The sequence below is a fragment of the Mus caroli genome, unplaced genomic scaffold, assembly GCF_978045245.1.
Source record: "Mus caroli unplaced genomic scaffold, Mus_caroli_1 scaffold_17, whole genome shotgun sequence".
NCBI classification, from domain to species: Eukaryota; Metazoa; Chordata; class Mammalia; order Rodentia; family Muridae; genus Mus; species Mus caroli.
Window position 1 is genome coordinate 68158706 of NW_028227272.1, and position 14210 is coordinate 68172915.

The window sequence follows — 14210 nt, forward strand, 5'->3', positions numbered from 1 at the left end:
TTCACAGTCATGATTCTGCTACTCAGTTGTGCTGCTTTGTAACTTGTATAATGAAGTTTCATCAGGTTGACTTTCATGTTTCAAGTGGAAGGGAATGATGATGATGAGATGGAAGAAGAAGAAGAAGAAGAAGAAGAAGAAGAAGAAGAAGAAGAAGAAGAAGAAGAAGAAGAAGAAGAAGAAGAAGAGAGGAGGAGGAGGAGGAGGAGGAGGAGGAGGAGGAGGAGGAGGAGGAGGAGGAGGAGGAGGAGGAGGAGGAGGAGGAGGAAGGGTTAGAGGATTAAAGACACCTGAAGCTCTCCTGTTTCCATGACAGAATGTTATGGGCCAGCTTTGTAAAGCTCTCTTGCAGGTCACAGCTAGTCACCGTTGCTGTGACTTCAACGAAACAACAGATATGCCCAGAAGTCATCATTTCATATTTGTCCTGATTCCTCTGATTCTACCCCTTCTTTAGTGCTCTTTCCAGAGCCTTAAAGAGGGTGATGAAGATGTCATAAATATGGCTGTGTGTTGTGTCCGGCCAGCGGTTCACATGTCTGGGTTCTAGTCTGGAAAGGCATCTTGGAAACCTGGAATAGAAGAGGGGGGACTAGGCAGCACGCGAGAGAGAAGGAACCAAGACAAGGCTTTATTCAAGGTTTGATTTTACTATTTCCGACACTCAGTTATGAAACAGGGGAAGGGGCCTGATTTCCGCCAAATCATCTTGGAGTAAAGTTGCAGGTGAACACGTGATAGCTCCGGAACAGCTAGTTGGCAGGCAGCGGCAGTGGGAGTGGCAGGACCATAGGGCGGCAAGCTCTGCCCTGATGCTCTCTAACACTGAAACCTGAGCAAACAGGTTTCAGGCTAGGGAGGGGAGGTTCAGCTGTGCATTGGATGGTTATTTATTTACCACTCTTTAACTAATTATGAGTGTCTGCTGTACCAGATGATAACTGAACATAAAAAAAAAAAAAAAAAAAGAAATGTATGTCTGTGGACAAAGTTTACAGCACCACTTTTTTTATGGACACAATCATAGTTATTTTGAAGGCAATTGGACAGGAACATCATGCCCATTTAGCAAAACGATAAAAGTATCCTTTGTCCTAGAATCTATGACCTCCCAAGTCATGTACATTGAAGAAGTTTACAGTTCAATTTAGGAGTTATTTCTTGTTCCCTGTTGACTGCATACTAAACCCGATCTGAAAACACTTGTTAATACTTATATAACAGACTTGCAACTATTACACCAGTAGGCTTACCTTGCCTGCCTGTAGGTATTGTTACACACAGGGTTCATTGCTAAGCAAGACTATTGATTACAAGTTTTCTCCATCATCTGGCATAGCACCCTTTAGTACGATAAGGTCTAGCTGTCATGACAGAATACGCTAGTTCAAGTCTCTCCTGATCCCTCTAGGCCTTGCTACCGAGACCTGTGTTTTCTTCAGAAATAGGAGTTTACCTTGTGGTTCTGGTGCATAACTAAAGTTAGTTGTGCTAGCTAGTTCATTACTAACTTAACACAACCTGGAATCATTTGGGAAGAGGAAACTTTAATTTATTTATAGAGAAGTCAGTGGGTTATTTTATTGTTTAATGGATCATGTGACCAGGCACACTGTGTGGACAGTGACACCATGGCAGCTTGTTCTTAGTCATATGCAGGAGCAGGATGAACAAGTCATAAAGAGCAAGCCAGTGGGTAGCTTTCCTCCATGGTCTCTGCCTCACTTCCTGCCTGAAGGTGCCTGATCCAAGTTGCTTCTCAGACTTATTGTGGACTGCGATCTACACATAGGTCAAGAAAATAAATGGACGCTGACACCATTGTGTCACATTAGCAAGATTTTGCTGAAAGGACCCGGATATAGCTGTCTCTTGTGAGACTATGCCGGGGCCTAGCAAATACAGAAGTGGATGCTCACAGTCAGCTACTGGATGGAACACAGGGCCCCCAATGGAGGAGCTAGAGAAATTACCCAAGGAGCTAAAGGGAACTGCAACCCTATAGGTGGAACAACAATATGAACTAACCAGTACCCCGGAGCTCTTGACTCTAGCTGCATATGTATCAAAAGATTGCCTAGTCGGCCATCACTGCAAAGAGAGGCCCATTGGACTTGCAAAATTTATATGCCCCAGTACAGGGGAACCCCAGGGCCAAGAAGCAGGAGTGGGTGGGTAGGGGATTGGGGGGGGTATGGGGGACTTTTGGGATAGCATTGAAAATGTAAACGAGGAAAATACCTAATTAAAAAAAAAGAATTCTAAAGAAAGAGGCAGTTAAAAGTTAAATATTTTAAAGAAGTATGCTCTTTCGATGTTTGCAAATAGAACTACGGATTATTTTTGCAACTGATCTCAAACTGTACAAATCTCATTTTTTGTTTGTTTGTTTGTTTGTTTGTCATGAAATGGCTATTTTCCAGAAAGAAAACAGTCTTATTTAGGAGGATAGTTTAGTATCCCATGGCTCTATAAAAACAAATACTATGTGGAAAGAGGAGTCCTGCTACAGGAAAGCTAGGATGGAAGACATGAATGGAAGCAGACATAGAGCTCCAGAAGAGGTTCAAACAGCTGCCACAGGAAGAGCAGAGTAATGAATCTATTTTTTACTAAAATAAAGAGCAAGTGCATTGCTGATTTGACTAAGGGTAGGTTATCTTTAAAAGATTAATAATAAAGGATGAGAGTTACACTATTTTCTCACTTAATGAAGAAACAATTGTTAGCTTCCCAATCTCCTCACAGTGTTTTATACATATGCTATGTATTTGAACAGAAAATTTAAAATGCTGATGATGTTTGTGGCTTTAGAATTCCACAAAATAGAACAAACACGGCCATGTTCTTTCTATGAGGCCACAGCAACCCTGATAACTAAAACACACACAGACTCAACTACAAAAGAGAATTTCAGACCAATCTCCACTATTCTTTTTTTTTTTTTGAAGATTACATATTTTCCCCAAATATCTTTTTATTAATTATTTGGGAATTTTATACAATGCACTCCATCCATACTTCCTATTCCTCCCAGTCTATTCCCCCACCCTTGTGTGCCCCCAAAGAACAACAATAACAATAATAATAACAACAAAACAACAACACTTACCCAGCCCAATTTGTTTTGCCCATGCACTCACTGGAGACTGGTCCACCCACCAGTGAACGGCACCTTAAAGAAAACTGAGTCTTCCCGTACATAACCCAGATCCCCACATTCCTCAACCAAATACCCACAACTCACCAGAAGCCCTCAACTGTGAGGAGGTACACTCCAGCACAACTTTTAAGAACTCTCTTAAATGGCTTCCTATCTACACTGTTTCTCTTTTGTTTTGGGTCTGTGGTGAGGTTGTCACAGAAGCCTTCAATGTCTCCATGTCTCAGGAATGAGACTCCAGGCATTAATGTCACTGCAAAAGAACCTTCCTTGGCCGTAGCAGCAGGTAGCAGCATGGATCATGGACAACAACCTGGTCCTTGGTGGCAGTATGGATCTTGAACATCTACAGAGCCTGTGGTGGCAGAAAAGATCAGAAAAGTCTTTTGCGGAGACTTAATCCAGAAAAGAAACCATTCTTCATCTCTAGTATCTTGTTGCACAGATTAAGGGTGACTGTGTGGTTGGGCAGTGTGTTTGGGGTAGGACTTTCTTTGTGAGGTTCAGGATGTTGTATATCACCCTCCCTCAGCATTGGCTGCCCTAGCAGTAGCCCTGGGCACAACCATCATGTTTGCAGCCTACATATGGTCCCTACCTATCGTCCCCAGTAGGATGAGTAGCATGAGTGGAGAAATCAGTAAATGCAACGCCACAAGTTTAGTGGACAGCAGTTTGATGAGGCAGGCCCTAAATGGTGGTATAGATTGTAACTATGTAATGCCCTAGTTAGTAATTCATTTAACTTTGCAATTTAATATATGCTCAGGCAATTTGAGAAATGTTGATTTTACTCTTGAGAACTGTTTTAAGTTAGAATTTGTCAGAGTATTTGGAAATACAAGGAAATGTGTTATTTTGTTTTTTTTTCCTTCCTTCCTTCCTTCTTCCTTCCTTCTCTCTCTGCCCTCTGTCTTTCTATCTCTCTCCTCTCTTCTTCCTTCCCTTCCTTCTTCCTTCATTCTTCATTCATTTCTTCCTTTCATTCTTTTTCCTTCCTCCTTATTTCTTCTCTATTCCTTCCTTTCTTTTTCTTTCCTTTGTTACTTCATTCCTTCCATTCTCTCTCTTCTTCCTTCTCCTTCCCTCTCTCTCTTTTCCTCCTCCCCTCTTTCTTTTTTCTTTTGTTCCTTCCTCTGTCTTCTCCCTCCCTTCCTCTCCCTTCCTCCCCTTTCTCTCCTTCCTTCCTTCCTTCCTTCCTTCCTTCCTTCCTTCCTTCCTTCCTTCCATCTTTTCTCTCTTTTTCACACACTCTATCCCCCCCGCCTCTGTTCTTACTTTCTGTGTCTCTGTCAAAAACCTAAGGCAGACAATGTAAAAGGAGGTTTTTGGCTTAGTTTCAAAAGTGTCCATCTAAAGTAGACTAGATCCACCTATTTGGAGCTGAAGTGACCCGCAACAGTGTGGGTGTCGGGGTGCCAGGCTGAGAGGTTGCTCAGCTCCTGACAGCCAGGATTCCTGAGGAAACACAGATAAAGCAATGTGAGGGTAAAGTACTCTGAAGTCCACTCTTGATGACCTACTTATCCCAGACCATCTTCACCTGCAGAAGTTTCTACAAGCACCAATAATAGCTTCCATTTTAAAGTTCAGTGTGAATTAATCCTTTGAGGAAGTCAGAGCTTTAATGATATGATTGCTTCTCAATGTAGGATCCCTCAATTGAGGACTTGTCCTTAAGTATGTGGGCCTTTTTGAGACTACTTTATATCTAAGCCATACCAACTTGATAGCTTACATGTTAAATATAAATGGTGGTTGGAACTTATGTAGAGAAAATTCATGTAGGCAAAGGAAAGAGCAAAGATGTCATTGATATTTCTGAAAAAAAAAAAAGCAATTATGTATACATAAAGCTGATTTCAAATTTTCAGAAAAGAAATCCAAACAGAAACCCATTACTACAGAAACACACACACAAACATGTGTGTGTGTGTGTGTGTGTGTATGTGTGTGTGTGTGTGTGTGTGTGTGTGTGTGTAGGGAGGTGGTAAGTTTTCCATTATCTGCCTGGGGGTTGCAGGAGGAAAAAGGAAGAGGAAGAAAGAAGACATCATGGGATATAGGTGGATTGTGAACTCATAGACATGAGGGCCAGCCTGTTGGAGTAGAAGCAGACCAGGCAGAACATGGCAAGTAATATCCCTGGGTTATTGACAGGAAAGTCGATAAAATATCACAGAGAGTTGATATGTGCCAGTTCTAGTGCTTTAATGCTTATTATAAATATAAAAATTTTGTATCTTTTATTTGGGAACTAAATGATCTAGGGTGATCAAATAAATATTTACCAGTACTATATTTATGGTGTGTATATGTTTCATAATATTTACCTAGACAATAGCTGAACTAGAAACTAGATAAACTCTTGCTAACAAATAAAAAACAAGGAACAGATTTGAGCTAAAATTCTATGAGTTGTTGGCCAATGAGGTCACATACACTCCAGTACCTTATAGGCTATTGCCAATATCCCTAATAGCCCCTTAGAAATTAACAGTAGGACCCTACTGCTGAATATATTACATACTTGAGGCACAGAACACGGAGTTATCAAGCTGGTGCTCACCTGCAAGCTTTGTCCCCTCTGGAGTTCTGGAATGTGCAGTGCATAGTACTAGAGCAGAAAAGTAAACCTTAGTGTCACTCAGCTAAAAACCTCGCAAGGTACAACAATGGCTTTCTTGACAATACAGGACCACTGGTAAAATAGTTAATCTAAGGAAATAGAAGTAAACGACTTCTTTCTAATTGAATCACAGGTCTATTCCATGAGATGGAACTGATAAAGGGGCAAATGAGGCATGGCTAGAAAAAGTCACAATTTCAAAATGACTTATTGCTATACTCATAGATCAGGGAATCTTTTAGCCCTGATGGTTGAAGTTTCTCCTTGTACTAGTTGTTAATATTTCTCAAATAGACTATGCACATAAAACAAGATCGTGGAATGCATCACTCTAAATCTGACCTTTGTACCTCACCCTCGTGCTCAGAGGTCTTTGCAGAGGGGCAGCAGCAAGATTGTAAGTGCCAAAGGGATAGATTCAAGGGAATACTGTCATCCAGATGCAACAGGACAGATGCACATGTAAACTCATAGTGATTGTTACAGCATGCACAAGACCTGGACAAGCACTAGTCAGACAAAATTCCAGCATAGATGTGGGGAAGGGAGTGGGGAAGTTGATAAGTACTCCCACCACTAGCTGAGGACCAACTGGCCTTTGGTAACTGCTAGGACAGGGATAGTAAGTTTTGGTTAATGACTATACATTAGGGCAGGGCTCAATCTCAAGACTTGAGCTGGAAATACAAACTTGACTCAATGAGAAAGAAAAAAAAATCTCAAAGTTGGATGGGAAGAGATGGTAGGGTTGAAACTGTAAAACAGGGATGAGTTGAAAGAGGTCAATATATTAAAAATGAATTGTAGATATTTCTCAAAGAATTAATAAAATATTTTATATAGTTATAAATTATGAAAAGAGGATTATATTAATGGAAAACAAAACAAAAAATTATAAGCTATTTAGGAAAAATTTTTTTTTTGCTTTTAAAACTGCTTTATTAATTTCAAATTATGAAAAAGATTTTTTTTCTAAAATGGGTTAAATTGCCATGCTAACAGGAATGTTTGAATTAAATGCGATTAAACAATTTTACATAGAAACCGTTAAGTGGAAACACCAAAAAGTTTACAGAAAAAAATACCCCCACTTGATAAGAGCTTGTAAAACAGTAGCCATTTTATGAGCTCAGAGAAAATCTTAGATTTCAAGGTATGAGGCAAAAGTCGTAATGATTGTCAGGTTCCGGGGTTCGGAAACGCCTGTAAGGCCTCACCTGCTGCTCCTTAGTCTTTCTCTTGACTTCTGTTCCCTGCACTACAAATCTCCCAACATCCTCTCCCCCTTCATTGTGATCAACATGCCTATTAGGTATGGCCCATAGAAAGTTAGGCACAAATCGCCTGACTTTCCTTCGGACATTTCCCCCAGGCTTCTTGTTTTCAACCTCTTCCAGACGGTGGGATTCTTCTTCACTTTGTTTGGAGGCCTTCCCACCTTTTTGGTCTTTTTTGTCTTTCTCCACAGTGAGATCCAGTATGACTTGTTTAAATTTGGATGCCATCACTCCTGGGCCTATCCTTGCCTTCTCCTCTTTCTAGAGATGCTCACCACCAGGTGCGCCGCGAAGCTTCTGCTTCTCAGACCTGCGCCGCTCTTCCTCCTCCTGCTGCTTTCCGCGCCGCCCGGGCCCGCGTGCTCTGCGCCACCAGGAGCTGCGCCACCAGGAACAGGTGCCTCCGTTAGGGATGGCGGGCTGGAGAGAGTGAGCGAGGGCAGGTCCGAGACCCAGCGAGGGGTGTGAGCCTGCGTGGGCTAGTCACGTGCCACTTGCGTCAGAAGCCAAAGCTCCTCCCCCGGCCCCAGCCCCTCTTTCCGCCCCCAGTGTCTTGCTGTGCAAAGTTCAGGTCCCTTCTTCACCTCTGGGTCCCTTTAAGGTCTCCAGCTTGGGCCCTGTCTCTCTGAGCCCTGGGCATTTCATGGCCTGACAAAAAGAAGGGCAGTGGGTGCTCTGTGGGCGGCTGGCCATTCCCAGTTCTCTGGGGGATTGATTTTTCCTTCTCTGTTTTCAGAATGCCCTTTCTGGATGCTCTCTCTGCTCCAAACCTGGATTCTTTTCTCAGAATTCAAATGGAGATAAGGACTGGCGACATAGCTCAGTGGTTAAAGTACATGTTGTGCAAGTGTGAAGATGATAGGAGGGAACCGTAGAATTCTTGTGGATGCATAACACGTGTAAATGTCTTTTGGGAAGCCTGTAATTCTAATTTTAGAAGTCAGGGATTAGCTAACTGAACTTCCTGAATACAGTTTAAATATCCTATGGATAACTAAGGACCTTTCCTTATTTAGGAAAATTTAACTTACTTAAAGATGGCAAGTAGAGTCTTAGTCATTTCAGGTATTAACTTGAATTTATTTTTAATAATGTAGAAAAAAGAATTTTGTATTTGGAGTTCTTGAAAACATGATTGTTATGATAATTTTAAATAGTAATATAGACTTGAAGACATTAACCAATATTACAATGTATGCTGAGCATACAGAATTAGGTACAGGGCTCTTGATTCCTTATCAGTACCATATATATATATATATATATATATATATATATATATATATATATATACACATATGCATATATACATACACACACACACACGAAGACACAGAGAACAGTAAAATGATTACTGTTGTTCCACAAATATGCTTATATATAACTTTGTCTTGTTTCTTTTGAATGTTTATTAGTTAAAATGACTTTTACATGATTTCTAAACATGGAGAATGCATTTATATTTATTGATTCTACTCAAACATATTGACAAAAGTAATATGTTTAATTTGAACATTTCCCCCCCCCAGAGATTTGCCTTTATTTTTCTGTTCATAACTATGTGTTCTTTATTTCTGTACATCAGCTTTATGATAAAAATCTATTTTAAAAGACATTATTAGCAGTGGTATCTGGTCTGGAAGCATATATTACATTAACTGACTTACTATCTGTTTTCATTAGTTGAACCTGCTACAGATATGAACTCCTGCATTGATACCTGGAGAGGTTGGAAACTTTATTCTGTGTTCGATCAGAAAACCAAATCTGTTATCTGCTGCAACTAAAATCATCACTGAGTCAAATGGTGTTCAGGGGAGAGCAAATGAATGCAAATGTGTCAAACCAGACTGTAAAAGACACTTAACTGAGTTGGTCATAAACAACTGAACTTAAAGCTCCTTTGCAAGATCACTTTTCTTTTAAAAAATAAACAGAATATTAAATCTACATTATCACAGAGGTTCTAAGAGGTAACCATTCTTTTTAGGGCACCAAGAGTGCTGATTCAGCAAAAGAGAGACTCTTGGTGCTGAGATAAGACTTAGGGATCAAGTAGATGACTAGATTAAGCTAAGGCTTGAAGCAAAAGTAATGGGTAATATGCTCCCAAATTGAAAGGCTTTTTAAAGTACAGGTTTTACTGCTAACTCTGGAAAACCAAAAGTAGCTTTGCTTCCTCGAGTAGCAGAGGTATTAGGGGGATGAAACATAAGCCATTTCAGCGTAAGCGGATTCACTTTGAGAAAGGCACACATCTGTGCTCTGTGGATACTGTGGGCTAATCTGCTGAGGAAATGCTCTTGGACATATAGAAACATAGAATCTAAAACCACCGTGGTCCAGTGCATTCAGACATTTCACAGTCTGGAAGCTTTAGTCCTTTAGAATAATCTCATAAAAGAGAATAGTTCAAAACTTCAAGCGACATGTCCTTGCTTATGTCTTTTTTGATACTGCTCAGTATTCATCCCGGGTCTAAAATGAAATGTAGTTATTGGCATGTCTGGGACTACACTGTAAAATCCTCTCTTTGGCAGCCTCGATGATTTTATTTTATTATTATTTATTTTTTAAGAATTGCCATTCACATATATGCATTCCGATAGAAAAAATTTCCAGCAGTGGCCACATTTATACAGAGTGCTGTTTTTCAGACACTGGCAGATAATTGAGGGTTGTATATCCAGACAATCATAATTTAGTAATTTTGAAAATTGCCTTTGGGTATAAAAGGAAATAACTTTTATAGGAGTGCACTTATTATTATATTTTTGGAGGAATCATGGCTTTATCAGATACTAGATATAAGCCTCAAAGCAAAATTCCTGAACCACCAGTGTAGATATCATCGTAATTTCTGAATAATAAACATTTCTTCCTGAGTTAGACTGTATCACTTATTGTAGGGCTAGTCAACCAAGTTCCTATGTAGAGAAGGTTTTAGTTTTGCCTGAGGCTGGTACGATGTGCGTACAGGGTCTGCAAATATCCTAGTTTGATCTTTCAGAATATTTTCAAGATAGTGTTTTTGAGACACTGCTTCTGCTTCTAGTTGCCTGTACTTCTGTCTATTTTGCTTTTGTAAAATTTTCAGAACATTTCTTGGAGATGTCACTAGCTACTTCTTCTCTCCTCTATTACAGTACTTTGACGTGCATTTTCTACACCATCTACTGTTCCGTTAAATTCTCACAGCTGTATTCTTCACTTGGTTATTGACACTTGTTTAGATTGTGTCTTACAAACAAATTGATCTACAGCTAATTAAGGTTAAACCTCATTTAATGATGAACAGGTGAAGTTAATTTGATATATTAGATACCTGCTTTTGTCTTATTTAGTCACATGAAAATCAAACCTATCAGAATTATATACATATATAACTAAATTGTTAACTTGTTGATTGTGAATTGAAAAATTTAAATTATTAATTAAATTCATAAACATGAATGTGGTCTAAAACTGCTTTAAATATATCATTTTATACTTGACTATATAATTACTCTTTTCAGTGAAAATGATTTCAGAATATTGAATATTTACCTAAGGGCCATAGCTTGGGCTGAATATGTAATTCATAGTTGTCTGGCATGTTCAAGATTCGGGATTTGGTACTTGGAATTGGAGAAATATACAATGAATAATAAATAATAATTTTATTATCGAGGTTTAATGTTCAAAACAACTTTTCAACTATAATTACTGACTCTGTATCAAGCATGTAGTATACTGTCTCTTCCATGATCAGGCATTCAGCACAGGATTTTTTTTTTCCCAGAAGAAAATAATGGATATGATTGTCCCAGTGATTTGAATAGCAATTTTAATTGAGATTCTATATACTATGTATTTTGATTTATTTTGAATATACATCCTAAGAACAGGATTATTGTTTCTGGAAATATAGTTTATCTACCACCTGTAGATTAGAACATTTTCATAAGGATTTATAATATGGTACTCCATGTAATGGTTCTCTCCTTGAATTCGGTTTCTGAATCAACATGTATGAACCTTGGGTATTGACAGTGCATCCTAGGAAGAGTACAAAATAGGGTAAAGAACAGCTTCCAGAATCTCAAAAAAAAGGCAAAGAGTCAGGAAACAACACCATTTCAAGATCCTAAAGGTGGGTGTGTGAATTAGAGGAGAGTATGTAGTAGAGGAGACTCAAGAGAAGGCTCTTCTATTGCAACATCTGCCATAGGGGGAAACCCAAATGACAGTTGCACAGGAAACCCTTTGGCTGTTATAATGCCTAAATGGACATAGTCATAGGAAATCCTGTTTTCATCAAATCTACCTCTAGAAAACTCACCTCTAGATTTTCACAGTAAGTATCGCAGATGAATCCCCTCATGTGTCTGGCAGGGTGAGGAAGAAAGATGTCTGAACTCTCTGTTGATAAGGCATACCCTCAGGAGAAATATGTCAAATTTCATCTACCATAAGATATTATCACATACCCCCAACCTGTGGGAAGGGAAGTCTTCCTGTGTCATATAAGTTCATGGTGGTGAGAAACAGACCTAGAAATAATTCAGAAATGATACAGTGTAATATTACTGACACAACTAAAATGGTGAACTTGCCATATTTCAGTAAGGAGCTTAAAAAAACGAAGAGAAAGATTGACAAAATAGTAACAAAATAATATTGGATATTTTTGAGGTAGCCACAAAACAAAAAAGCAAAAGAATAATATCAATGGACAAGTTAATGTAAAAGAGAGAATCTCATTCTCAAAGGGCCTCACCCCTTGAGAGACAATTATGACAACTATCAACAACTCATGAGTGCCAAAGCGGAGAGACTTAGCCTTTGCTAGGGATCAGCTTTCCAGTGGATTCTCTAATATGAAAGGGGCAACCCTGAAAGGATAGACACACAGACAAGAAAAAGGGACAAATTGTATTTTTGCATTTGTCCAGTCACATAAATTATATTTTAACTAAAAAATAAATAATCTCATTTGTGAAGAAACAAAGGTAAATGTGCATTTTATTTAGCCATTTCAAAAAGGATAGAGTAAAAACCTTTGAAATGTTGAGTAAAACTCAACATCAACCCACAATGATGAACATTGTAAAATTATTCCTCAAATGTGAAGAAAAAAGATGACTATTCTTGCACTATAATCTAATATTTTTTATTTTTGTAATTTAAGATAATTTATTTTCAGTAGATGTGCTCTACAGAAAAGGTTCAAAAATGTGTGTGTGTGTGTGTGTGTGTGTGTGTGTGTGTGTGTTTAATCAGTATCTATAGTATCTATACTTATATATACTGGCATATATGTGACAGAAATAACAGAAATTTTAAAATGGTTAAGAGGATGAAATTAGAAGAAATGCTTATCAGATACACTACTTACATGATATAATTTTAATGTTATTTTAAAGTGCACTTGGATTTGTTATGAATGTATATTGTAAAACTGCACAAGTTCATTTATAAATGACTTAGAAATATTTATATTTATTATTTAATTATTATTAAGCAAGTAATATTTTAATACTTTTAAATAAATATAAATGATACTAAGAAATAATGGTGTATATTATATAAAATCATCCAAACCAAAAAAATAAAGAGAAAAGAATGTAAGACAAATTAAGACAAAGAGTACAGGTGAAAAACAGTAACATGTAATGTATTCATAGAAAGGTATCAATAATAATTTGGGAGTACCCATGTTTTAAATGGAAAAGCTAAAAAACAATATTATTGGATAAAAAAATAAGACTCAGTTACATGTATGTGTAAGGAACCCTCTTTAAAATATAATGACTCATACTATAAAAATAAGTGGAAAAATACATATCATGCTAATTTAAACCAACAGAAAGTAGCAGAAAAAAGAGCTTTTGACTAGACCATCTTTAAAGACAGAGATATTGTTAATGATAAAGAAAGATATACACAACAGCAAGAGAGTCAATTCTCCAAGAAGATAAGATATTCTGTCTAACAATAAATTATTAAACTACATGAGGTAAAAATTGGAAGAACTATAAAGAGAAATTGAAAAATCAGCTGTCATAGTTGGAAACTTCAATATCCCTATGTCTGAAATGAGCAGTTTCATGAGGCAGAAAATCGATAATGGTCTAGGGATGCAGCTAGGTTGCCTGCCTGCTTGAATGCTATGAACAGTTCTCAGTTTGGTCCTCAGCACTGAATGAGCTGGGCATGGTGGCATGCAACTGCAACCCTTGAACTTTTAAGGGATCAGCAGAGGACCAAAAGTTCAAAGTCATCCTTGACTACTTGGTGCTTTCTCAGCTAGCTCACAATGCATGAGACACTAGCACATGGAACAATAATCCTTAAAGAACACCAGGACAAAGACAACCTTTAACAAATCGGATAAAGGTGATATCTAATGTCAGTGGAGTGTACATTCTTTCTCAGGGGATACAGCAATCTATGCTGTAAAGAATGTGCAGTAATGAAAATAATATAAATAATAAAATTAAGTATCTGAAACAGAACCAAAACATTATAGAATATGTAAAGATTAAAAAAAAACACACACTTCTAAATTACACATGGGTCAAAGAAAACATCTCAGGAGAAATTTTAAAAACTAAGGATAAAGACTTTCCATCAAGATTATGAAATTGAGCAAAAGTAGCAATTTATAGTACTGAGATTATATGTTTGAGAAAAAGAAAAATTTTAAATTGACTATATAAGCTCTCACAATAGGAAATCAGAAAAAAATAAGTTAAAGATTGTGAAAAGGTAAATTATAGGAACTAGAACTGAAATAAATGAAATGAGTAACAGGAAATCAATAAGGACAATCAGAGATTCCAAATGCAGACATCATCTCATGCTTACAAGGGACTACAGAAAGATCACATAGTATTGCCGCTGGGAGGTTTACCGACTGATTGATAAGGTATGATAAACATTGCAGTGGATACTCCTCAACTCCTTCAAACACACAGTGTGGAAATGACTGCCAAGACACAAAAACTAAAATGAGATCCAAGAGAGAAAGTACCAATAAGATAAAGTTTGTTGAGAAGACAACTCTGGTCTGAGAAAGACAGTGTTAGAAGAATAAGAAGACAAGTCCAGAGTGGGAGAAAATCCTTGCAAGAGACACACTTGATAAAAGAATATTATT

The 14210-nt window shown here is 37.9% G+C and overlaps 1 protein-coding gene and 1 long non-coding RNA gene across 2 annotated transcripts in view; one reads left to right on the plus strand and one right to left on the minus strand.

The window, feature by feature from the left end:
- LOC147000667 (uncharacterized) overlaps positions 1–14210 on the plus strand; it is a 55998-nt gene that overhangs the window by 6904 nt on the left and 34884 nt on the right. The gene's annotated exons all lie outside the window — the stretch shown is intronic.
- On the minus strand, positions 6719–7508 carry LOC110311333 (protein BEX4-like). The gene has a single exon (XM_021184584.3). The coding sequence runs from the start codon at positions 7295–7297 to the stop codon at positions 6941–6943; it is 357 nt and encodes a 118-aa protein (XP_021040243.2). The 5' UTR covers positions 7298–7508; the 3' UTR covers positions 6719–6940.